The sequence below is a fragment of the Vanellus vanellus genome (assembly GCF_965231255.1).
Source record: "Vanellus vanellus genome assembly, chromosome: 2".
Classification (NCBI taxonomy): Eukaryota; Metazoa; Chordata; class Aves; order Charadriiformes; family Charadriidae; genus Vanellus; species Vanellus vanellus.
Genome location: NC_138906.1, coordinates 50,639,807 through 50,667,340, shown reverse-complemented (window position 1 = coordinate 50,667,340; position 27,534 = coordinate 50,639,807). Strand labels below are relative to the sequence as shown.

At 40.3% G+C, this 27,534-nt stretch overlaps 1 protein-coding gene across 1 annotated transcript in view; it reads right to left on the bottom strand.

Moving 5' to 3' along the window:
* The window catches only part of TNS3 (tensin 3), a 125,950-nt gene that overhangs the window by 25,186 nt on the left and 73,230 nt on the right, over positions 1 to 27,534 (bottom strand). The window contains exons 15-16 of the mRNA XM_082479079.1: positions 27,101 to 27,218; positions 26,918 to 27,001 (exon numbers count right to left, since the gene is read on the bottom strand). Coding sequence (XP_082335205.1) covers positions 26,918 to 27,001; positions 27,101 to 27,218 — 202 coding nt within the window. The remainder of the gene's footprint in view (positions 1 to 26,917; positions 27,002 to 27,100; positions 27,219 to 27,534) is intronic.

The window sequence follows — 27,534 nt, the reverse complement described above, 5'->3', positions numbered from 1 at the left end:
TTGAATGAGGAGGGTGCAAGGTACTTAAAAGAAATGCCTGAGATAAGAAAATCTGCAAATCAATGCCCTAACTGAAAACCATTTGAATTCCTCACATAGTACACATACTGTACAGAGCAAACATTTAAGTGCATGAGGGAAACATTAAAAAAACTGCAACACTGTCTTTTAACTATACCCATTACTTTAACTATACCCATGCCAGCCATAAAAGTAAACTTTAAGGAAGTACTGCAGAAATGTGTGTAGTGTGGAAGAGCTAGAGAAATCTGAATCTGTATCTAATAGATCAGATATATTACAGTCATTCTCATACTGGTCCAAACACAGAAAAAGCTGACTGCATAAACCCATGATTTAGGCCATATTCCTACTGAAATCAGTGGTGCTTGTTCATTCAAGTATTAAAAAGATTGACTGTTTACCCAAGTATTATAAAAGTTGATGTTAAGCCTTGAGCAATTATTTCAATATATAAAGTACATTACTTTGTCTTAACTATTATCCAAGAAAAAGGCTATATTAGTTGAAGGTAGGTTGGTCAAACTAATGTTGTACATCTGAAGACTACTACAGCCTTCCCAGAAACACAACTTTCCCTAGGATAAAAGCAGATGAATCTCCCGCAAGCAGCATCTGTAAGACAAAACATCGTAAGTGCAACAGTCATCTCATCTCTGCACGTGAACTTGCAGATGCTTCCCAATTATACTGCAGGTTGAGATGACTCTGCTACTGTATGGGAGAGGTTGATGCATTCCCTGCAGGCATGAGAATTATGATCACAAGCTTAACTCCATATGCTTCCTTGTTTTTGTTCCTCTACGTATGTTCCTCTGATAGCAGACTATACAGGCGAGTCACTGGACTCCAGTTACCAAGATCTTGGGAGCAGGAAGGGGAGTGGCACTCCTTCTGAAATAGCCTAAAATCTCCTCCCACTCTAATGCAATCTCAGCTACATGCAAAGAGTTAATCTAAAGCATTTACACAGCAAAGTCCTCTCCTTTTCCCACAAATAACAGCATTTGATTGAAGAAATGGACAAAGACTTGATTTTTCCCTGTTTCAGGCCTTGAACTGTTGCTATTACCTTTAGAGGTAATGAACACTGTGTGAGGAAAGGACTGCTGCCCCATTTGCAGATGCAGCATTTCATTACATACCCAATTTTCACAGGTGTAAATTATTAAACTAAGAGTCGAAAGCCATTTGCAGCAGACGTGATCTGCAGAAAGAACGTAAACTCTGTACAACTCTTCCCAGGCTAGAAACAAGTGTATCTGAAAGGCACTTCCCATGAAAGCAGCTTTGTTTATATTTCAATTAAAAACAAGCTTGCTGAATATTTCAGCTATGTCCTCTCTATTGTCTGATGCAGAGTCCACACTCAACAGTCAGCTGTTAACCCTGTATCTCATGGAATCATTAACTCAGGGCAACGTCACAGTTTCTACACAGCATTTCTGTAAGCATGGTATGAACTCTCCTGGCATGTTTGCTGCAAAGCATCAGCGCGTCTTGCTGCAGGCCCCTACTAAATCTATTTGTGAGAACACTGACAACGTAAAAGTGCAGCTCCCTACTTAAAAAAGTGACATGACAAAACCAGGATTATTCATGTTCATGTCTCTTCACACACCCGGGCCAGACCTGCATATCTACACTTATCATGTCTCTTCACGCACCCGGGCCAGACCTGCATATCTACACTTATCACTGATCATCAACTTTAGAGGCAGAAAATAAGAGAGGAACTGGACTCTTTCCATCATACACTACTGAAAAGTGACATTCAGGAAGATAACAAATACTAGCATGCCTATATGCAAGGCAGAAAAATATCCAGCTCACTCTTTTACTGTCCCACTTGGCAGAAAATGGCAAATACTTGTAAAAGTTGCAAGCTTCTTTTGCTTATAAGCAGAAAATTCTGGATGTACCTAGAACACAGCTATATAAAGCAAGATGTTATAAATTAACTTGTATTTTAATCCCCTAAATCCATTAACTCAAAAAAGAAAGAACCACCCTGAAAAAAATCCAGAAAAAACTGCCAGTGGCTTAACACATGCAATGGTCCAGATAAAAGATACGTAAAAATGTTCTTTTTCCTCTTTCTTGTAGCAGCAGTTTCTCATACATTTCCATCTTTGTAGTCCTTTTTGTGGGAAGGTGACAGCTAACCTGCTGTGCATGAGCTTGAAAACTCCAGTCAAGATCCTCAGTTGCATCTTTTGGGGAAAGGGGGCTCTAAGTCACTGTTCTGCTCCCAAAACCCTGAGCTGACCACCCCCAAGCTATCTCAAGCCAGCCTAAAAGCTGAATGGACACAGAAAAGCATATTGCTCTGAAGTAAGCCAAAGTAACCAAGCCACTGCTAGCCCTGAAGAGCAGCAGAAGGATAAGAAGTTTTGTGCAATACTTTTAAATTTCACAGATCCATGTTTTGATGGCTTCATCAATGATGAAAAAATCCAGCCTGACAAAGACTTGCAAGAAGCCACATCAGGTGTGGCTGTGAAACATTCCTAGTATCAACACTCTCATTCAGAAGTTCCTCTGCTTCCACCTCTCACCGTTCCCACGAACGGCTGATGAGCCCATTCCTTTAGACAGTTTTCATGACAAACTCATCTACAAAGACAGAACTGAAGGCATCTAGGAAGATAATGGAAGAGCATTCAGTATCTCCTCTACACAGCAGAAGTATTTTGGGGGGTTTGGATGGTTGCATTCCACTAAGAATTTGATATTTCTCATTCTCCCAGGACTCATCTTGGACTGGTCCTACCAGACAAGCATTCTCAAGATCTTCTTCCCTTTGAAACACTTCTAAAAAAAAAAAAAAAGGCACACAGTACTCCCCAGCCTTCACCAAAAACTCCATGGCACTTTGCAGCTTGGCATTCACCTGGCTCCAATTACCATTTGGAGTTTACATTACTGCCAATGTAAACTCCACCACAGTGCTGAGCTGTTGTTCTCTCCTTCCCACATCTAGGGAACTGTAAGTTTCTATGACAACAGCTTCTGCTGATAAAACTTTATTTTATCCAGGAGACCAAAGGTGAAAAGACAGTAACTTCCCTTTTCCAATATTAAATTTTATTATTCATTAAGCAAGTTACTCCACCATTCACCTGAATGTCTTGCAGAAGATATAGGCTCAACTCAGAGCTGAGATGTTATACATACAAGGAAAGACAGATCAAGGAAAACCCTAGCCTTCACTATCAAACATCAGAACACCCTATCTAGAGACACAGTGGATAGATCCATGGCTTGAAGTATATCAGTAACACAAAAAGTAACTAATGAAGATCTTAAGCACATTTTATGAAAGCAGTTTGTTTAGATATGTTTCGTTCTAAACCTTAAACTCCACAAAAGGAAAGCAGTGGAGAAAGTTTTACCATGGAAACAATCAATGAAAGCAAAACCCCAACAAGCAAAGCACAGAGCTAATGATACTGAGTAGGCACAATTTTAGTTCTTCTGAGACGTTTTGCCAGTATTTCAGCAAAGGAAATGTTGATGGAAAGATTAGCTGGAAAGCTACAGTTTTGAAGAAAAAATTGGAGCTAGGAAGAAAGCTTCAGTGGAAGGGAGGTACTGATGTGCAACGTCCAGTGACAGCTAACTGGACTGGATGAAGTGAAAAGGAACACAAAATTACTACTGCACAGTGCAAGTATGGAGTAGCAGAGGCTTATGCCAGAAACCCTGAAAATCATGAATTCATGACAAAAGGATTTGGCTCCCTTGAAAAAGAGGCCCTCCAGCAGCTGACAGAGTGCTAACAGAATTGGCACCGGTGAAGCTAAGGAGCTCCTTAGCAACCTCTACAGAGCTCACAGGGAAGGCCAAAATTAAAATCCCTGCATATGGAGAAAGGAGACACAGCAAGATGGCCCACTTGAGCCAGTTCACAAACTAACGCCTTTCCAAGTCCATTCGCACTGTAAGATTCTTACGGGGTAGCCATCTTCCCTTTCACTCTCTCCTGCTTTTCCAAATGCTAAGGTGCCAAAATTGGTAAGAGAGGCTGAGATAATGCTGAAAATCTCTCTTACTTTCAGTCAGTCTGCAAACTGTTGACTTTTACACTTGCTATATTCTGCTTTCAGTTTCACAAAAATACAGTGAATCAAATTATCCCCTTCCATGAAACCCATCAACTTTGGTTCCACTGTTCCTTCTTTTCCATAGAACACGTGGAAATCAATGAAAGGTACTTAAGATCTTGTTCTTTATAACTTCAGCTGCCAGGGAAGGGAATAACTTTATTACCCCTTTTGCACAGTATATGCTATACTTTCCAACACAAGTTGTTCCACCTCTCACTCAGGGCTAAATTTCCCGGAGCTGTTGCTGCTAGTGAGCTTCCACCATTATTTCTTAAGTGCTTCAAACAAAGACCTCTGAGAACAACAGGTAATTTACTGTATTACTGTTTCTTTTGGTTGCAAAGAGTTAAAACATAACTAAGCCAACCTGAGCCATACACACTGAAAGCAAAATCCCTAACAAGCCCAGGCAGTAACAAAACACCTTCCTGTTTATTGTCCTCAAAAAATAAGTTAATTGCTTTATGCTCTTCACATTTTTGATAGGATAGATTTGGAGGGTTTCTATTTCAGAAAACAGGTATCTGCTAAGAAACTTTCCGAATAACAACTTGTAGACTGAGATAATGACTGTCATCATTAGCTTGCTTTTCCTTTGTGCAATCTCCCCCCAGAACCTGCAGCAACCAAATTCTGAACCAGCACTTTGTCATTTGGCCTACCATAGTCACCAAGCTATATAAAAGTCTCCACTGCCATGGAGCTCTGTGGGAGCAAGAAAATCTGCAACATTTTCTACAAGTATATTTTATAAATAAACTGGCTTTTATACTATAAGATTAGACAGCTATTTTACTGACTTTGACTATAGCAACAGAACCCCTGCTTTTCCCGGTATTTTTTCAAAACTCTAATTTATTTAGAAAAAAATAAATAATCCTAGAATACTAACAGTTTTTATCGTCTTTTCATGTTTTTTGCTTTTTACTTCACCTTAAGACAGAAAAACAAAGACATACCAACTAAGAGTACAAAGACCCTGTTTCGCTCAGGTTAAGTCCCCCTCCCACAACTGAATATTACCAATTCACAAGAAATTTGGAAATCTACTTTTTTAATTTTCTTAAGAAAATCTGAGAACTTAAAATAAGGGTTAATGTCCATACCAGTGATTCCGCTTCACTGAACCACACTGATAACTAGAAAAGGGATAATATTAAGCCCATCTTCAAGAATGGCAATAACGAGACCTTGGTGAACTCAAGGACTGGACCAACAGAAATATTATTTAAGAGCAACACGGGAAAAAAAAATCTGTACCTGGAGCAGAACAAGATCTTGCAACAATACAGGCTGGGTTCCAACTGCTAATTAGCAGCCCTGCTGAAAAGTATCAGGAGTCGCAGTGGGTATCAGGCTGAAAGAGTCTTCACTTTGCTCTCATCCCAAATAAGGCAAACTGAGCTATAGCAGGAGGAACATGGCCAGCAGATCAAAGGAAGTTCGTTATTACCCCTCTGTATTTGGTGCTGGGAAAGCTTCACCTGGATTGCTAAACTCAGTTTTAGGCCACCAGTTCAGGAAGATGAAAAGATAGAAGGGATCCAATGGAAGGCTATGAAGATGAGCAGGGGCCTTGCCCACAGAACCCATGATGACAGGATGATGGAGCTGGGATTGTTTAGTCTGGAGAAGAAAAGCAACTAGGTGGGTAATCCAAAAACTACTAGAAGAGTGCATCTTCTCTACCAGAAGAGACAACAAAGCCAAATTCTTCTCAGTAGTGACAGACAAAAAAGTCTTGGGAAATTCTCACTAGAAATCAAAAAGAGCTTTGTCACTACGGGCAGTGCAAGACTGGAAGAGGTTAGCCAGGGTTGCAGTGAAACCACCATCAGGAGGGGTTATCCTGACGCAGACAAAGCAGGATCCAGTACTTGTGATGGTCCTGTTCTGAGTCACAGGTTGGACTACACACTCCTAGAGGTGCTTCCTAAACATCATTTCTATCTTTCTACGGTAACATTAGACTCTTCTGCATGAGGAAATTAACAGTCCTTTCCTAACTTTTTTATTTGGATATCCCATCAAGAAGAAAATTTTGAACACTCACACCCAATATACAAACTTAATATGTATTTAATATGAATAAATACATACATTAATAAATATTAAGTATATTCTTATATGTTATATATTAAATACATGTATTTAATTATGAATCGTATACGTGTACTACTGAAGTTGTAATATTTGAAGTTGTAATATTTTCTTCCCATATCAGATATGGGATTCCCAACAGATCATCCTATTCATCACCTGCGGTACACACACCCTACTTTGGAGACCACTGGTCTAACACACTGACATAAAAAAAGAGCATGCTATTAAGGGATAAAAAGAGAGGGTTTTAGTTTTGTTTTTTTTTTTTTTTGTAGTGTTTTGCTGTTGTTTTTTTTTAAATAGATGGAACAAGGGCAGTTTCTCTGTTGGCCTGGAATCTGCTGCGTTTTATGCACATCCATAAACTCTCTTCACAATTGCCTATTGTCTTTCAGAATGAGAATGTGTCATGAGCCAAAACCATGTACCATCATGGAGACACCTGCAGTTCCTCCACTTTTCAAAACCCCACCAATAGCAGATACAACATAACAGGGTTTTTTTCATGCTTGTGAAGGAAAAGACAAAGTTCCTATTGCTTGGAGATTCTGCTAATGCCTGAGTGGATCAACTCTCTTTGCAAGTAATTGAATCAGTTGGGCTGAACTGGAGAAGCTATGAAGATGGTGGCTCCAGCATCCACATACTAACCTCTCTGCACTAGAAAGGTCAGCTTCAGTTGCTTTGTTAAACAGTATTAAGAAAGATCTCAGTGGAATATGTATTATGTGATTGGCTCTTACAGGAAACACAACAATGTGGTGGGTGTCAACCTGGGAAAGAAAACAGCATACCCGGAGAAGTGGTAAAGACCGACTCAGATGTCTGAGACATTTATTTGGTGGACGAAATAACACATTCAACATCTAGAACCCAAACTGATAGTAATTAAAGCTAAGCTACGCTGCAGTACTGAAGGCTTCTAACTTCATGCGATTATTTATTGTGTGCATTTAGAAAGTGTTCACTGTGTTTTGGGAACATTTCAAATGCATTCAGAATAAAAAAATCCATTCTTGCCTTATGCCTAAAGAGGGTTGTAAATCATCCATGTTGCCCCTTGAGGGGCCATGTTGCTCCCTCCTTGGCACAGCAGCTCTCCCCAGCAAGCACTGGGTGAGCAAGGCTGGCACTTTGCCACCTCCACGGGAGATTCTGGCCTGCTGGCAAGATGCATGACAAGAATGGGTGCACATTGGGGCATTCCTGTGTTCCTGCAACATCTAGCACCCATTATGGCCCACTGGGGCTCCTGCCAGTAACAAACAAATGCAGCCTCTGAAGCTGTGCCAGAGGTTAGCTTATCTCCAGGCAACCCTAGGATCAGGGAATTAATTGCACTTAGTCTCTGCCCCTGTCTGCACAGGGAGAAGTATCAAAAGGATGATTTACCAGACACCACTTTCCCCCACCCACAGTTCCTGCACTGAAGATCTTACTATCCAGCTTCTTTTCTACTGAGGAAATCGCCATTCTATTGATAGACCCTTATGCCATTTTACAGACGCTTGGTATCATACATTCATTCAAAAATACCAAAATACAAATAACTCATATTTGCTTAACAGAATTTGCAATACAGCATCTTCAAAGCAATAAAATTCTTATCACACCTTTCTGAAGGACTTTCTTATACTTATTTGTTTTATTTTCCCAAATAATACCAGGAAAAAAAAACTTCCCCAGGGACTAAAGCAATCAGTTGCACATGTCTTCTCATGTATTTTAAAAGATATTGCAGATGCTCTGCTATTGACTTTAAGCATAGCTTTGCTGTCTTAGGAATGCAAATCAGCTGCAGAGGCATGTCCTCAAGCCATCCAGGTCACATGCAAACATAAAACGTGACATTTATTAAAACAGTCTTTAGGAGAGAGCCAGTGTCAGTCCATAATGCATAAACAAGAGCACTACTACTCTGCCTTTAAGTACAGCAGATCATTCAGTGATGAACAAAACTAAATCCAACAAAACACATAATTATTAACGTGCCCACAGTAAGTTCTCACAGCAAATTAGTTAAGTGGCTTTAGAGACAGCCAATTCCATTCTTATCGTGGTTTATCTCATAATGGAATTTCAAATATTCACATTGCTAAATACGACCATTTTTATCAAATTGTAAAATTAAATTGCAATAGTTTTTTTTTTTTTTTTGGGGGGGGGGCGGGGGGGGTAACACTAGGAATCAGAACTGTACAAACCTTCAAAATGAATAGTAATACTTTTTCGGGCAGAATGCCCTGAAAGAGCAAGCACCTTTCAAGAAAATGTGGGAGATGTTGGCCTAGGTTGTCTCTGCTGAACTGAAAAATGCAACTCAAGTCTACTGACGAATCCATTGCAAAGCCAATGCAAAGGGGGCAAGGGTGGATGTAAGGGGCGCAGACTGGAGCAAATACTGAGTGAACGAAGAAGAGACTGAGCTTGGGTGGGGCTGACTTTCTGGCATTCCTGGAAAGCAAGCACCAAGACTCATCAGTGAAATTTCCGATTTTGTGGTATGATCCTATCTACTCTTCCTAAGGCAAAAAAGAGGGTGTTTGAATTCCCCTTTTCCTGTCTCAGTCCAGCTCCCAGGTGCCAGTAGGCACCAGAGAGGGATAAGTATGCAGCTTTTGATATGTGAGGAGTACTAATGGAAGCAACCAAACTGATGTTCAGACTTTCTACCAAAAGTCGCACTTTGGTCCTGCTCTTCTACTGTCAGAATAATTCTGCCTAAATGGGACCTTCTTCAATCTGTTCACTTTTCTGGAGTCACTTGCCTGTAACAAATGGCTGAACCCAGCTCACTACAGCCTGAATACCAAAAGCCAGAGCTGCTTTTTAATTTTGAAGTAGTATACCTAAACCATTTTCATTTTAGAACCAGCAAAGGAACTGAGTTTTCAGAAGCTGCTTTTAATAATCTGGAATCGAAACAGGTAAAACAAACTCAGTTCTGTTTATCTTCAGCGTTGTTCAGTATCATGTAACAGGACTGAGAAGTGAAGCTATTGGGTGTTTTCTTGGTCTTGTCTCTTAGGAATTGTATTTCAGTAACTCTCCTTTTAGGGTTGCAGTCCTTATACAAGCATCTGCTACTACTGACTGAAGAGAAAAATTGTTTGCATTAAGGCCGTAAGAATCACACTCTTTAAAGTATTCTGGTGCATCCTGCACCTCATACCGTGTAGTAGTTGGCTGCTCTAAGACCGTATTATATTTTGATGGAAAATTCAGATCTGGAGTAAGAAAGTGAGAGTATTTTACATTTACTCCCCGAATTAGAAGAATTACTCTGCCAGTGCTAGTGGCACAATACACTGTTTTTCTCATTAAGCAAGAAAGCAGGAAAACTATGTGATATTCCTCGTTCAGGAAAGGCTTACGTTTACAAAGTCAGCTCATTTTTCATGATTTTGAAAGGAAATTTAATGCTGCTCTATAACATTACTTGGAACTCCTCGGGGGAGGAAAAAGAATCAGCCTGTACAAGGTTTTTGTACGTGGTCAGCAATTATATACGTTCCAGGCAGTCCCCCGTGTCTCCTACTTTGAAAAAAAACCCACCACCACGCACAAAAAAAATCAGAAGTCCTCCTCAGCAGAAAAATAACTGCACAAAGCTAATGAACCCTGCCTCATGCACCCTGTCACTCCGTTAACGATCACAGGAAATAAGCTCATACTGACAAAACTCGTGTCTGCAAAGCTTTTCCATTTCTCTGTGGACTCCAAATCTTGCTACATAGCCACACAAGGGATGATTCTTTCCCCCACTTCTTCACAGTTTGCAACCAACACAGAAGCACTCCGCATGCTCTGTGAAGCAACCCCCCACCCCCCCCCGCCCTCTCTTCAGTCAGCTCTGACAGTGCACCGCCGAAGCGGCTCGTTGTGTGCTTTATTTAACCCCCGCCTTCCCCCACCTCTCGCACCCCAAACAAACACACAAACACACACACCAGAGCGCAGATCGCGTTTCACTGCCGCTGCGCGGTGCTAGGATCGCGGCCAGTGAAACACAAACCCGACAAAACGAGTTTTCAGACTGAGGAAAACGCACAAAAAAGAGTGAGAGCAGGAAACCAAGAACCTACCTATGGAAGCCATCATGACAGAAGCTCTCTCATGGAGCATGGGCTGTGCGAAATCTTTGTTCTCTCCTGCTGGGCCGGTCGCGCCGCATGCTGTCTGCGGCTCAAGGGAGCACAGCAGCCAGGCGAGCTGCTCCGCCACGCAGAGGCTTGGGAAAAGCCACTTCCCACACTCGCCAGCTCTAATACCATCCGCTCTCCCCCGCGCCTGACCACAGCAGAGGATTCCAGCGTCTGCAGCGAAAGAATACCCGGCTCCCGCTCTCAATACAGCCGCTCAGATGAAGACAGTCAGAGTTCACTCCATCCAGGCGGCAAATAATTCCCCGATTGTTGTTGGGCTAGCTTTGGCGCTCGCTCTTCAGCCAGACTGCCCATTCAGTGCATCCCTGCTCTGCTGACTCCACCTCATTTGAATTTGACTTTTTTCTCCCCCCATCCCCCGCCCGGCTCTGGCAGTGGCTCATGCCGCCTCTCGCACGCACAGCGCCGCTCCCAGCGCATCTTCCGCTCGCCGCAGCGCAGCGCCTCGGGAGCCGTAGGGGCATCTCAGGGCTTAAAAGCTCACTGCCCTTCTCTGACTCCCAGCACACCAGCCGTAGCGTTTGGGTTTTGGTTTGTTTGTTTGAGTGGTTGGTTTTGTTTGGGTGGTTGTTTTTTTGTTGTTGTTTGTTTTAAGCAGATGCCCAGTTCCCCACCACTTCATTTGACTTCATAGATTTGTTTCTTTCAGAGAGATGCAGGACACAAAACTGAGAACCAACAGGTAAGTGCTTTTTAATGTGGACCAAAGCCCAGCTGCTCTAGAATGCCGAACTGGCTAAACACTCTCTGATAAATTTAGCATCCAGAGCTCTGAATAGTTTGACTCACTTCCCCAGATTTCTTTCCCAAAACACCACGTGCAATGCTACTGTGTTGCATTCAACATAACCCTATCATTGTTCAGAGCAGGTTTTATTTACCAGTCAGGAAGATGAGTAGAAACAGTACAGCCCTGCAATGGGCAGCACATTTCCGCCTCAGATTGTTCTTCAGTGTTCCAGGGCACTGGATTTTCTGAAAGGATGACTATAGGAAATTACTTGATATGGACAGAAGCAAGTATGACCATTTAAAGCTTTCCTGTAATGAATTACTCAATTGCTTTCAAATTTCTAAAGGGAACATATTTTGAACATGTGTACTAAACCCTTTTGAAAACTTTAAAATATACAAATTGGCTTGATTATAGAGATGAATACTGGTAAACTAATTAGAATTTTACTTTCTTCCACTGACCAAAAGGCAAACTAAATCAAACTATTCCGTTATAAGAATATTCCCTCCTATCACTGATTTTCTTCATAGCAGCTGCTCCTATTAAACAATTTCATAATGGTTGCACCCAGGACACTCAAATAGCAAGGATTAGCTGTGATATACACAATACCATCAGGTAAAAAATGAGGGACAATCCCTGCTACAGAGGCAGAACAGGTTATTAATGCAGCAGTCCAGAACTGCCATCAGTTACTTTGATTAATTTATTATGCAACTACGCTTTCGCTTTTTCTTGGATGCTTGCTGGCAGAGACATATGCAGTTGAACACAGTCTTCACACTCCTATAAACAACAATTATTAGAGAAGATTGGTCTCCATAAAAAGCATTCCTGGCTCTGCATAAAAAGCACTGTAATCACAGGAAACCTTTGGATGTCCCATTTCCTTCCTCATTTGCAAGTCTTGGAAGCTTTGCTTGCTTTTCCACTTGCTGAATTAGAAGAGAACTAAGGAGGTAACAGTGGTCTGAGATATCACATGAAAGCTGGGTTAAGTGGGAAAGTGTTCATTTCCAAAGTAATGTAAGTAGAAACTAGGTAATTTAAAGCATTGATATACTTGAGTTTTGTCAACATTTTATCAGATTTACCCTTTGTTAAGAAAATTTTTGGATGGAGCTTTTTAACAATCTAACAGACTTGGTTATACTTAGGGGGCTGTTCATAAACAAAACCTCTTCAACATAAACACTTAAAGCCAGAAGATATAAAGGACCAGACTGAAATTTTATTGTATACAAAAGCATAGAAGTGAGGGTTAAGATGTCTCGGATGAGCAACGAGTTGGGTTTCAGTGAGCGCAGTCTGTGACATAATGCCATCCCAAAAGGAGAAGGTTTGTTACTTTGCAAGAAGGACTGGTTTCATGGCTATGCCAGGCACAGCACAGAGACAAGGATCAGGTCCTCCATCCTCTGCCAGGTGGTCATATTTACTCATATAGCAAGGCTATATATAACTTCTCCTAGGTAAAGTCCCAGTTTCATCAGAATCATCACACTGCAAGATCTATCCAAAGTAGCTATCCAAAGTAGCATTTTAATGCAGGGCTTGAATTGTAACATGCACCTTTCTCCAACAGGAAACCTGTGCGAGGGTTGGTTATGCGTGGCCCTCAGACACAAATTCAGTAAACTCCACAACTTGTGACAGAATGACATACATTTTCCTGCTACTCCCATGACTGACATAAAATGTAGGAATCAAATCTCAAGTGAATGTGCATTTCAGATTTTGTCTACTAGGTGTCTGAACATGAATGGCTTCATGAAATAACACGCCTAACTCAGGCATAGAAAAACAGACTAATTTAGTTTTCTCCTCTTCTGCAAAAGGGAATAAACAAAGAGAGTTAACGTAGGGGAGAACAGCATCTTAAAAAAACATAGAGCAATATGGCCTTTGAAGAGTAAACACTTAAGTGGGACTGAATGTGTATTTCCTCTATGTCCTCACTCAGAATTGGCAGATTTGAAGTTCTAAAATTACAGAACATCTTTGATTTGTGAATGTAGCAGACCAGATGTTCTCAGGTGCCCAAACACAGGTTTGTTTTAAGACTTTGTTTTGAAAAGGTGTGTTCACAGCTGTACTTCAGTTTTTGGAACTTCCTTCTCCTTCAGCCTTCCCTCAAACTACATGGATTACTCCGGCACATCACAGTCATTGACTGCCACATTATATAGTAGGAGGCCTCACCCTGGAAAATTTGAAAAAGCTTGTTTCATGTAATCATAGCAAGGGAAGTTGTTGTTCTCATGGATTTTTGTTAATTTAAGCTTTTCCAGACAAAAGGACTAGTAATATCTCAAAAATGCATGCTACCCACATGCACTGCTAACTAGCATCAACAGGTATGTGTAAAAACAATCCACATCTGCCAGGCTGCCTGCTCATCCAATCCTGTATTTCTGTTAAACTGCTGATAAATTTCTGCCAATGGTTTATCTCTTGCACCTTCACAACAAGCAAAAAATAATGGTGGACTTCTCAGCTTCAGATTCTTCTCTTATATATATATATATATACACACACCCTTTTTATATATATATATATATACACTTCAGTGAATAGATACATAGATAGTTATTGGACAAATGACAGATTTATGTGGGGGAAATGAATCACTTTTTCCCCCACTGAAAGGTGAAAATAGAATCCAAACTCTCTCTCTAAAACTTAATGCTTCAGAAACCTCTCATGTAATCAATTTTTCACTGGTTCTTAGAGAGAAAAAAAAAAAAAAAAAAGAAAAGAAACCCACAACACCCCTCCCCCCAGTGTATTATCAGGGTGTATTTCCACTTTAACTAAGTAGGCACACCTGCTTTGAGACTGTGATCAAAAGTTACAAGACTAAAAAGTTTTGCATAAACATCTTTTCCTGTGTAATAATTTGATTATGTAAACATTTTTTGGCATTTAAAACTTCAGAATTACACTGTTTTATTTTATCGCCTGAATTTTAGAAATGATGAGCTCTCATAGATACCAGTGAAGATAAAAAAAAAACCCTGTGTTCAGCACCTTTGGAAAAGCCATCACCTTTTTAGCTAATAGACGCATATTCCAAGCACAGTCAGTTATCTTGGACAGCAAATATAAAAACCCCTTAAATAAATAAATATCAGATAGTGATACTGCTTTCTCTCAAGAGAAAATGGCTTTGTACTAGAGCTACAGGAAGAATGTGAGCTGCACACTGCACAATTAAACTTTCAGATGTATTGCTGCTGAATGGAATTCAAAGCCCTAGGGCATAAGCCTGCATTTGCCCTGTAACAGATGGGAAAAGAGAGCATTGGAAGAATCATGTTCATTTGTCACCTAAGGCAAGGTAATACACTGCACAAGGGAGGTTTTATGCTACTGTTGAAAGCTGACAATTCCAGACCAAAGGAATATTTTTACATGAGTTTCACACTTACAGACTTTAAGTAGTAGTAGAGTTAGCCCTTTATCCTCTATCCTATTCAGCGGACCTCCTCTAAATCAGACCACAGATTTGAATTCAAGTTTTCTTCCTGTGAGAAGCCTGCTCTACCATTATTCTAACTTGTATTACATAGTAATGTGTATGAATTAAGCCAGAAAAAGAAATTTGGCTCAAAGGCATCATAGTTTTCAGACTTCCATAGGAATGCCTGGTTCAAGTCCTGCTGATAATCATGCAGAAGAGGGAGACCTCTCCTGTGACATGAATACTATAACTGCTATTAGATTTGTATGGAAAAAACTCCTCTTCCTTCTACATGGAATTTAGAAAATGTCTAAGATTTAGGTTCAGCTGGTAGAAAATGGAGAAGACAATCACACTTGTAAACACCACGGGCTTTAATAGCACAACTGTACAGACCTGCGAAGACCCGAGTGATCACATACAATGTCACTACACTGAAGTCCCAATATTTACTTGGCTGGTTACAATGCTGATACCCACTGAACTCTGAACTCACAGCCCTGAGGACTGGGCAGAGGGATTAGGAGGAGGATTCCTCACACTGTAAAGTGCCAGAGCTGCAACTGTCAGTGCTAACACTCCCTTGCTTTGGTATTGTCTTCTGGTCACCCACAGTTTTTTTCTGACCTGTTTTTCTCTCAGAGTAACTGAAGTTTCTAAAATGCATCAATTTCCTGAACGATGATTGAAAACAGTTCTTTGACATGACATTTACAAGTCTCTTCGTGCATCTACTTGGTAAGCTGACTCTGGGGCTTAGCAATGCTCCAAGTAGACTGGTTGTATACTATGCTCCCTGACAGAGCAAAAATAAATTGGAATGAAATTTCTAGAACAAATATTGCATACAGAGGACATATTTTGAACACATGCAATATTATCTTTTTTTTTTTCCTAATGTTTTCTTAAACTTTGTCTTATTTTTCAAACCTCCTTTAAAATGAATTCATTGCCAAAATATTTGTGGCAATTGAACACAGGCGGGCTTTTCAAATTGCTAGGCTGCCAGTCAAACATAGAAATAAAGGGTAAGATAAAAGAAAATCTAAGCACAGCAAAACCATTTTCATTAACATTATACTTTACTATTTCCTATAGTGTTTCAGCTTGATCTTATAATTTCAAGGGCTGTGAGTACAGTACAAGGTCCTCTTACTTCCAAAGCTCTCAGCTTTCATTAAAATGCACAGTTTACGCATACCTTAGTACTAGTCAGTTTTATCAACTCTTTGTATCATCTCCCAACGGGGCATCAAATCAGTTTGCACAGAATTACAACCAACAGGCACCCCTCAAAAGCACTGAATGAAAGCTATTAATAATACACTCTCTCATGACCAGATATGAAAGCATCGAAATAGCAACAATGAAGAAAGAAGGCCACAATCAATGCGTACTCTCAAGCTATTTTTAAAATACTCCCACTATTTTCCAGAACAAAAAATATTTTACCAATCTTCAGATAACATTTTGCTGTGACCAAGTGTAGAATGGATTTATAATCTAATGCATCCCATCTTAGGAAACTAGGAGCTGCATCTATTCTCTATCCTCAATACAGAGGGGTTCTTGAGTGCTGAGGAAACACAAACCTTTTCTTGGCATCATTTCTTCCAATTTTTGCACTAAACAGTTTTAACAAAAAAACCCACAATATAAGTTTTACTGTTATTTTTATGATACAACTTTCTGATGTTGGTGGGTACATGTATACAAATTAAAGAAAGCTCAGCTTGGATCTAGGAATTAAATACATCTGAATTAATGTTCCCTTAACCTTCTTACACATTTCAATAACTTGTTCTCTGTTTATCTTCAAAGAAAAAACAATGTAAACAAAATTCTGAATAAAATAAATTAAAATAAAATGAAGTAACAAAATTTTTCAGGCTTTCTGAAAGCAATAAAATTCACATGGTGCGTTTTCATCTTCTTATAAAGAAGTTTATATAATCTTTCTATTATAATTTTTATTTCCCAGGATTTATCTGGTACACAGATCAATTCAATGACTATCCAACAAATCCAGAACATCTCACGTGCAGCACTAAATTATCTCCATAGCTGTTTTATCATAGAATCATAGAATGGTTTGGGTTGGAAGGTACCTTAAAGATCGTCTAGTTCCAACCCCCCTGCCATGGGCAGGGACACCTTCCACAAGACCAGGTTGCTCAGAGCCCCATCGAACTTGGCCTTGAACACTTCTAGGGATGGGGCCTCCACAACTTCCCTGGGCAACCTGTTCCAGTGCCTCACCACCCTGACAGTAAAGAATTTCTTCCTAATATCTAATCTAAATCTCTCCTCTTTTAGTTTAAAACCATTGCCACTCATCCTGTCACTACACTCCCTGATAGAGAGTCCCTCCCCATCTTTCCTGTAGGCCCCCTTTAAGTACTGGAAGACTGCTATAAGGTTTCCCTGGAGCCTTCTCTGCTCCAGGCTGAACAACCCCAACTCCCTCAGCCTGTCTTCACAGGAAGGGTGTCCCTGCCTTCTGATCATCTTCATGGCCCCCCTCTGGACCCGCTCCAACAGGTCCGTGGCCTTCTTATGTTGGGGGCCCCAGAGCTGGGTGCAGTACTCCAGGTGGGGTCTCACGAGAGTGGAGTAGAGGGGCAGAATCACCTCCTTCGACCTGCTGGCCATGCTGCTTCTGATGCAGTCCAGGATGCGGCAAGTCCACATTGCCGGCTCATGTTCTATGACAAGGTGACACGCTTAGTGGATGAGGGAAAAGCTGTCGATGTTGTTTACCTGGACTATAGTAAAGCCTTCAACACTGTTTCCCACAGAATTCTCCCAGAGAAACTGGCTCCTCATGGCTTGGATGGGTGTACTCTTCACTGGGTAAAAAACTGTCTGGATGTCCATGCCCAAAGAGGTGTGGTGGTGAATGGAGGTAAATCCAGTTGGTGGCCAGTCACATGTGGTGTTCCTCAGGGCTCAGTACTGGAGCCTGTTCTGTTTAATATCTTTATCAATGACCTGGACAAGGGGATGAAGTGCACCCTCAGTAAGCTTACATATGACACTAAGTCAGGCTGGAGGGTCAACCTGCTTCAGGTTAGGATGGGATCTGGATAGGGATCAGGACAGGCTGGATCGATGGGACGAGGCCAATGGTATGAAGTTCAACAAGGGCAAGTGCTGGGTCCTGCACTTGGGTCACAACAACCCCATGCAGTGCTACAGGCTTGGGGAAGAGTGGCTGGAAAGCTGCCCAGAGGAGAAGGACCTGGGGGTGTTTGTTGACAGCCAACTGAATATGAGACAGCAGTGTGCCCAGGTGATCAAGGCCAACAGCATCCTGGCTTGTATCAGGAATAGTGTGGTGAGCAGGACTAAGGAAGTGATCGCCCCTCTGTACTCGGCACTGCTAAGGTTCCACCTTGAGTAGTGTGTTGAATTTTGGGCCCCTTACTATAAGAAAGATATTGAGGTTCTGGAGCGTGTCCAGAGAAGGCCAACGAAGCTGTTGAAGGTTCCAGAGCACAAATCTTCGGAGGAGTGGCTGAGGGAACTGGGGTTGTTTAATCTGGAGTGAAGGAGGCTGAGGGGAGACCTTATTGCTCTCTACAACTACCTGAAAGGAGGTTGTAGAGAGGTGGGGGATGACCTCTTCTCCCTGGTGACAAGTGATAGGATGAGAGGAAATGGCCTCAAGTTATACCAGGGGAGGTTTAGATTGGATATTAGGAAAAAGTTCTTCACAGAAATGGTTGTTAAGCATTGGAACAGGCTGCCCAGGGAAGTGGTAGAATCACCATCCCTGGAGGTATTAAAAAGATGGGTAGACGTGGTGCTTAGGGACATGGTTTAGTGGTGGTTTTGGCAGTGTTAGGTTGATGGCTGTACTTGATCTTAAAGGTCCCTTTCAACCTAGACAAGTCTATGATTGTATATTGATCTTCTCATCAACCAACACCCCCAAATCCTTCTCCTCACGGCTGCTCTCCATCCATTCTCCGCCCAGCCTGTATTTGTGCTTGGGATTGTCCTGACCCATGTGCAGGACCTTGCACTTTTTCTTGTTGAATTTCATGAGGTTTGCATACGCCCACCTTTCAAGCCTGTTCAGGTCCCTCTGGATGGTATTGCTTCCCTCCAGCATGTTGACAGCTCCACACAGATTGGTGTCATCAGCAAACTTGCTGGGCATGCACTCAGTCCCACTGTCCATGTCACCAACAAAGACATTAAACAGCTCCAGTCCCAATACAGACCCCTGAGAAACTCCACTCATCACTCGTTTCCACTTGGACATCGAGCCGTTGACCACAACTCTTTGAGTGCAAACTTCCAGCCAATTCCTTGTCCACTGAGTGGTCCATCCATCAAATCCATGTCTCTCCAATTCAGAGACCATGATGTCGTGCGGGACAGTGTCAAACATTTTACATCCAGGTAGATGATGTCAGTTGCTCACCCCTTATCCACCAACGCTGTAATCCTGTCATACAAGGCCATGAAAAGTTGTCAGACACTATTTGCCTTTAGTGCCATGTTGGCTGTCGCCAATAACCTCTTTATTTTCCACATGGATCAGAAGAATTTCCAGGAGGATCTGCTCCATGATCTCACCAGGCACAGATGTGAGACTGACTGGCCTGTAGTTCCCTGGGTGTTCCTTTTTACCCTTTTTAAAAATGGGGGTTATGTTTCCTCTTTTCTGGTCTGTGGGAACTTCACCAGACTGCGATGACTTCTCAAATATGATGGATAGTGGCTTAGCAACTTCATTCGCCAGTTCCCTCAGAACCCGTGGATGCATCTCATCAGGTCCCATGGCTTTGTGCACCTTCAGGTTCTTTACATGATGTCAAACCCGATCTTCTCCTGCAGTGGGCAGTTGTTCAGTCTTCCAGTCCCTGCCTTTGCTTTCTGTGACTTGGACACTGTGGCTAGAGCCCTTCCCTGTGAAGACTAAGGCAAAAATTGTTGAGTGTCTCCGCTTTCTTCATATCCCAGGTAACTAGGTCTCCTGTTTCCTTCTGGAGAGGGCCCGCACTTTCCCTAGTTTTCCTTCTATCACTGACCTACCTGTAGAAGCTTTTCTTGTTGCCCTTGATGGCCATGGCCAGATTTAATTCTATCAGGGCTTTAGCTTTCCTAACTGGATTCCTTGGTGATCGGACAATTTCTCTGTATAACTCCCAGGCTACCTGTCCTTCCTTCCACCCTCTGTCAGCTTCCTTTTACAATCTCCCATCAAAGAATTTCATTTTCATTTACTTTATTTTTGGAAGCTTTCTGGACAAATTCTTAAAATGCTGAGAGCGCGCAAATTGAGAATATTCAGGAAATCCAATTACAATAGCAAGCACAAACTAGCAATGTGATTGTAATAGATTGCCTTCACATTGTTTTTCTTGAAATGCTACAGATGCAGTACTATTCAGACTGAATTTTAGTTACACCTCATTTAGAGTTTGTGCTTTTAACACAGTGTTTGATAAAGGACTGAAAAAAAATAATCTGTTCTGCTTTCTGTACTAGTTCTTCTTAACGTACCTTCATTACATCCCTCAGCCCCAGCTATAGCAACTCTACTCCTCCCCAGCCTCCTTCCTGCTGTTTCTCCCCCCAACACACAAACATAGTTTTTTTCTCTCCAGGAATTTTCTCCCATTTTTCCCATTCCAAGAGCTAAGTTGGTGTCAAACCTTCTGGGAATGGAGGGGAAAAAATTCAATGTACCTGTGGCCCCTCAGGGATCCTAATGTCACTTGGGGTAAAAAGTGTATATATATATATTAGAGAAATCTCATATATCAGGTTTTCAGAGCAGGGGGTGGTGGAAGGGAGCAGGAAGTGAAAATAAATGAAAGCAAACTGACAATTCCAAAGGCTATTAAAGGGATTGTGTGATTTATCAAGACTTTTTGAAAATAAGTAAGCAACATGAAGACAATAAGGATTAACCTTAAATCCAATACTTTAATCAGAAGTTTTAATTTTTTTCTTGTGAATGTGAATGTCTGCTTGTTGGATAAAATACCTATGTAGTTAAACAAATATAACAAAATGAAGCACCACTTCATCTGTTTACAAATAAAAATATCAATGAGCTTCTTCCAGAACACACAATTGGTTTTGCAAAATGGTAAACCAATTTGAAAATGAAAGAGAAAGGGAGACAGCACAAGACAGAACACACAAGTGAGTGCTCACCATATAATCTTGGTGCAATTTACTAACAGCAAGTATCTTACAAAAAACTTCACTTTTACAGAGAACAGGAGTATTCTAAAGTGATACTCCAAAAGCTCAGTATCTATCACTTGATAAACACAATTACTTCTTAGAATGTATCAAGTGAATCTGAATTTCCTAGCATACCCTTTTTTGTTTTCTGAAATGTCAGAAAAATAGTGGGCCACTTATTTTTCCAAGTTGTTACTGTAACTCATATTTAGTACATTTATTAGTAGCATATTTGTGTGCTTTAATTGGTAATTCTGACAGTGCACAATGCACAGAGATTAACGCAACACAGCCTTTTATACAAGTCATAAGCTTTTTTGTGTCATTTTGAAATGGTGGTAAATCCTCAAATTGTATATTTCTGATTCAGAGGAGCAAGGAATAATGACATGTTAGAATTTTTAATGAGTAGATAAAATATGTACAGATTTTGTAAAGTTTTATGTAGAAACACATAACATGGCTATAAACAAACTCAGTCCATATTTAGCTAGCTAAATTGATTAATCTCTAAATCATTTCATATCTCTAAGCCAGAAAATAAAGCTTTGGTAAGATAATCAATGTGCACCGTGAGAATACCTCCCATGAAGAACTTAGCCAAACTGAGTGGAGGAAAAAAAAAAGCTCAATTAAAGTTGACTACCAAACAGCTCAGTTAAAAGACACTTAAACTGTAAGTATTATGGTTAATATTGCTCCCTAAAAGCAGGCATAGACTACACGTATTTCAAGTTATTTCCAGTTTCAATTTGATTCTTCTGTTACAACATATTTACCACCATTCAGATTGATGTGAATTAAAGGAAACCATTAATCTATTCAGCACATGAGAAGGAACATTATTACTTCTGCCATGAATTTGGATTACCAGACTGAAATCGCTGATGATAAGCATTGCTTCTTTTCTCCATGGGCCAGGCAAGATACATAATTTCCATGTTTGTAGTTGAAAGATATGTTAAGAACTGTATTATAATCAGTGTCACAAAGGAAAGGAGGTCTGTGACAATAAAGACTTGAAAATACATCAACTCATCTCCAAACTTTGTACAATAAAACGTTTGTATAAAGATTAGTTTTACTGAGCTGAATGTGTCAATGAAAGTAATCCAGGGAGAAAAAAGTATGACACAGATCATAGCACATTATGTCGACTTCAGTGTTTACGCTGGCCAAGAAGTGGCCTCTGAACATTTATTACTTTGCTTTACAGCATTCCACATGCTCTTTCTGGAAGACCTCATTAAGTTCATGTCAATAGAATCCAAACAGGAAAACAGAGTCCTTTCCTACTTGCTCTTGAAGCCCATGGAGGCTTCATACGCACTAGTAAATGGTGTATTTTATCATAGCTAAGAAACATTAGCTATTTCATTATAAAATTGTTGTGGACATGAGCACTGTATTTAGCTACAAGATAAACATGTCAAGGTCAATTGCAGGACAATGAAAAACATAACACAGACCTTGCCTATCTGCCTTGTAGTAAGCATCATAAATTTCTTGTCTCTACTTGTATTTTTATTGCTCATTAATAGCCTCAATGTTTAAAACAAACAAACCAACCAACCATGAAAGTAACAAAAGAAAACAACCCCAAAAAACCCAAACCCAAAATCACAACAAGAAAAAACAAAATGAACCTTTGATTCCAGGAGGACAGAGTTTATGATAACTAGCCACTGAAGTGGATGAACTGAAGTTCTAAGCAAATTAACCCAGATGCCTGGAAAAGTTCCATACCAATCTCTTGCTTTGGACATGTATACGTTATATAAACAGTTAAGGGAAGGAGAGCAAGGCAGGTATTAATAAATATTATATGAAACCTTTTTATAACATAGAGAAAGATTTTGCACATCATAAACTGGGAATTTTTCCTTCTCACAAATTAGGATCACTTTTATTCCCTATGCTGCTAACACTTCTGACACACAGAAAAGGTTTTCAGTTCAGAACCTTGACTTTTTTATTGAACAATTAAGCAGTACGTTTCATTCCCCTTGCAACTCAGTGACTGGAAGAAATTACAATCCTGGAGTAACAGCATTAAATTACAACAGTATAAAATTATAATCAGTAATAGAATTATTCAGTAATGAAGAAATCTGTTAGGTTGTGAGTTTGTCTTCAAGAGGTTTATGAAACAGTCATCGCTGCGGTGGTGTAACAGAGGCACATAAGCCTATGTTAGCCAGTGAGGGGAATTTAGGATTACAGTGTCTCTGTCAGACAAAAACAGAGTCTGTATGAGAAAAAATGTGGAAATATGCCAGTGTCTGGCCTTGAAGAGTTCCATGACAGCATGAGGAGAAAGGATGACCTTTTGACAATTTTTAGAAAAGTTGCAGCTTCTATGCAAGCTCTGAGTACGGTACCTAGGCTAAGCTCTGTGGCAGGTATGAAAAGGCAAGGCCTTACACACACTTGAAGGCACTGAGATTCCTCATACCAGCAGCAGTGCTATCATTCCACCATATGCACTGCTTGAACTACACAAATTTACTTAGGCTATTCAGAAATGATGGAAAAACAGGACATCCCGGCTTTTCTGTCAGTACATGCATAAAGGATTATAGACAATCTTCCTTAGTTCCACAGATCCCTGCTTTCTGCTGCAAGACAGTGCCTGTTTGTGAATGCCGATTATCTGCAAAGCTCTGTCTATGCTTTGGCCAGGGATGAAGAAGGGGCAGGTCCTCACGACCAGCCTGAGGGGTGGGTGGCAGGGGTGGTTAGCCAGAGTTCAGTCCTCTGGCAAAGAGCTTGCTACGTTTTTATTTGTTACTTCTATATACAAAGGGACTTCAATTAGCTGTATGCTGTCTAGAGACAAGAGAGCCTTTATAAGCTTCAAAATGGCCTACAAATAGTGCTTCTGTTCCTTCACTGATGTGTGGGACTCTCCCATGGGATATACAATGGCTATTGTGTTACTCAGAGAGATGTATGTTCTATCTGGAGCCTACTTTTTCATGGGGTATTTATAAAACTAGCCAATTTACAGACTGCTCAAGTTTGTCTTAAGAAACAAGGTGTCTTTCAAAAGATAATTCAGAATGAACTCTGTGGGTGCTGTATAATTTGCAAGCTATGTAAAGTGAGGAAAAGGGCAATGAAACCATGGCAGCAAGCGATCACTGGAGCAGCAGTGCTGACACAAAAGGACTGCATGCCTGAACGCAGACTGCGGGAGGTTAAACTTGCTCCCGTCTGAGAAATGAGGTTATGGAAAGGAATCCTGCTCTTTCTAGCTAACCCAGGCACAGCATCTTAAGTAAAGATATAGAGAGAAAGAGGTAGGGCATAGCTGATGAAAGGGAGACAGATACATAACACCACTGAACTGACTTTCCCTAACAAAGTAGTTTCACCTGGAAAGAAAATTAAGATTTCTAGGGCTAACAGAGCACCATTTTATACAGGGTTTTGTCAGCCTTCAGTGAAGATAGTGCCTTTCACTTCGATAAATCAGAATTAGATGCATTCCATATGAGGTACACAGTTTACAACAAGAATAACTTACAAAAGAACAGACAATTTTATCATCTCGTATACATAAAGACTGGATGTCACTGTAATTCTTGAATACAGAATACACAAACACGTGTACTGTTTTTTAAAAATGTATACTTTTATACTTTTCTAAAACCACATTCTCTCTTGATATGATAAGTGCTAACTACACTGAAAGCTCTTCTCTACAAGGAAGCAGGGAGGAAATAAGACAGCAATATATCTAGATAACTGGTAGCCAGATGTTACAGCATCCTCACTACTAACTTGAAATGCAGATAAGCAGCAAAGCTGAGATGCAGAACAAACCAATTCTGAATTCAAGGGTGATCTGCACTGAGACAAAAGGGGCAAGATCTTAATAGCAGAAATTAAGACTCCAGAGTCAATGACTCCAAAGGCCTCAATCTGTTGAAAATGTCTGGAGAAGTCAGCATGTTTCCCAACTTCTACCAAAATTAAAACAATGAAAGCATTTAAAAGAAGAGCAAGGCTGCAAAGGAAAGTACTAAAAATTGGGGCTGTAAGAATTCTTGCAAAGTACATACTGTTAGAGTCACTTTTGTCACATGTGCATTAGAGCAGTCCCAACAACAGGAACAGCTACTTCTGTCCCCTCCAGATTCTTGGCCTCATTCAACACACCAAATGTGTTGAATGTCTTGCTCTGGCCATGAATTAGGGGTTGGTTACAAAAGAGACGAAAAAAAAAAAAGACAAGACATCTTCACTTCTTGCCAAAGTCAGAAGATGCAGAAGCAAGTAAATGCATCAAATAGATACTTACTATAGATACAGTCAATAAGTAGAACAGTAAAGGGAAAAGAGTAAAACCAAAAAAAAAAAATTCAAGTAGGATTCTAATATTGCCTCTGGCAATAGAAGTTTCTGTGCTCTGGTGGGAAAGTCACCCAGCTAACGTTTCTTAGTGCTGCTTGCTAATGGTGTATTGCATGTTTTCTAGCTGACCCACTTCATACACCTTTAACCTTAGTGTCAAAGTACATTACATTTGCGGCTAAAAGCAAAGCCACAGGGAGCTGAGCAGTTAACCTGTAGCATTCAATACACCTTGAGTATCATTTTTAAAGGGGTATTCAAAGGGAGAAATACCTGCTTTGGTCTAAGCTAGAGTATTTTCAGTGTCACATTAACCCAGTATTTGAGAGATGACAGCATTTGGAATTAAGCAGAAGAATCACCAACAAAATAGAGAAATACACTGAAAGCCACAAAATTTTCCAGGGCGAGTCCTAACTCTTAGCAATAGTGATGGCAACCATTTAACAACAGAATGTTTAGTAGATTAACTCAACGTAAGCAACCTGTAATTGATTCGCTGAAGCTTTCCTCAGAAGGATATCTACCACTAATTGTTTAAGAGTTGAGAGAATAAAGGGCAAAGTTACAGCAACTGAACGATAAAGAGATGTCTTGAACTGGGTAGAAGACTGCTTTATTACTAAAGATAATTTTATTATGTGTTGATGTTATTTGCTTTTGATAACTATTAAATGAGGCAAATTAAACAGGAAGGTTTTTTTTTTTTTCCAAAGTTAAAAACACAACACTAACTATTCTTGCAGCAAAATCCACCCTCAAATTTATTGAAAACTCTACTATCAAGATCCTACCTGAGAAGACAGTCATAGCCTAAGCAATAAAACTATATATACATATGAATTATCATCTGAAAATCTTCTAATGCATCAAATTTAAATTAACGTCTGTGATTTTTTTATTCAGGTTTTAAATATCACATGTTCACTTCCTTCTATGTCCAGCACTTTCTGATGCAGTCACATGAAAAACTTATTTTTTAAAATAAGTGTGCACAGAAAAGGTGACAGCTAACAATAGCTTTGCTGCTATTTTTAACAACAAAGACTTAAGGCCTCAAAGAAGAATCCTTTATTAATAAAATTCATAGCTAGATCACATTAAATCTTTAAACGTGTAATCATCTATTACCAACTACTTTTCTATGCTTGCACATTTACATGGTGACACAAAAAAAAAAAACCCAGAGGATTCATTCCTTTGATTAAGGATGTCCTTGACTTGAGCATAGCTACTGTCAAGCTCTATCGTCAGCTTCACCTGCCTGGCAAGATGGCAACATGGATATCACCCCTCTTTTCTCAGATGGACACAAAAACCTACTAAAAATCACAAGGAACTCAAATCTCCTGACAGTAGTATTTTGATATAAGCAGAGAGATCGCGGAACATTGAAACCACACAAATGCATACAAAGAACAAGAGCAGGATAGCTTCAAACACTGAATTGTATTTTCTCTTATTGCCATGATGCAACTGCCTAATTGCTCCACACTGATTTTGGGCACTGAACATGAACACAGGACTCCCAGTTGGCAATTAACGGCATTAAATCTTTCTTGGATAATTCTTCATTGTTCACTTCTTTTTGATATGATTTAAATAGTACTGCTAAATTCTATTTCTATGACTTGCACATGTCTAAAATGACCAGGTATCTGTTCCATTTATAAAGGAATAATCACTGTTGTGTTAGCTGCCTTCATACACAGTTCAGCTTCAAATTATTTAAGAAGTAGGGGTATCTTACCGGGACTGGTTCTGTAGAGCTCAGACGGGCTGTTGACCTTTTGGCAGGAGGGAGTCCGCTGATGGTATAGCGGAGGTGTTTTCACTAGGAGAGAAGGGAAAGTACAATTCCTCTTCAGTAACAGCTAAAATGTTAATAGTGATATTAAAATAAATAAATAAAAAGAGACAGACATTTCCTTACCATATGATGTCTCTGGTGACAGGGGAAAAGCTGGTGTAGATGGGACAGCTTCATTTCCATTTTTTGCTGGGGAGAAGATTCCCCCATCCATTTCATCTTCGTAACACATAACAGACATCTAGAAAGGGCATAAAAATGCAAAATTACAGTGTGAAAATTCCCACTTAACCCTACAACACAGTGGGGCATTTTTCATCAGATTATAGAAGGTTTCATGTAATCTGATCCACCGTTCCAGCAGAGAGATCTTGGAACACCGAAAGCATGGAAACACATAGGGAGAACAAGAGCAGGACATCATTAAACACTGAATTGTATTTCTGAGATAACGACAGTCATTTGTTGTTCTTACTGCTACGATACAACTGCCCAATTGCTTCACATTGATTTTGGACACTGAGGACAAACATGGGACTCCCTATGGGCCATTCACT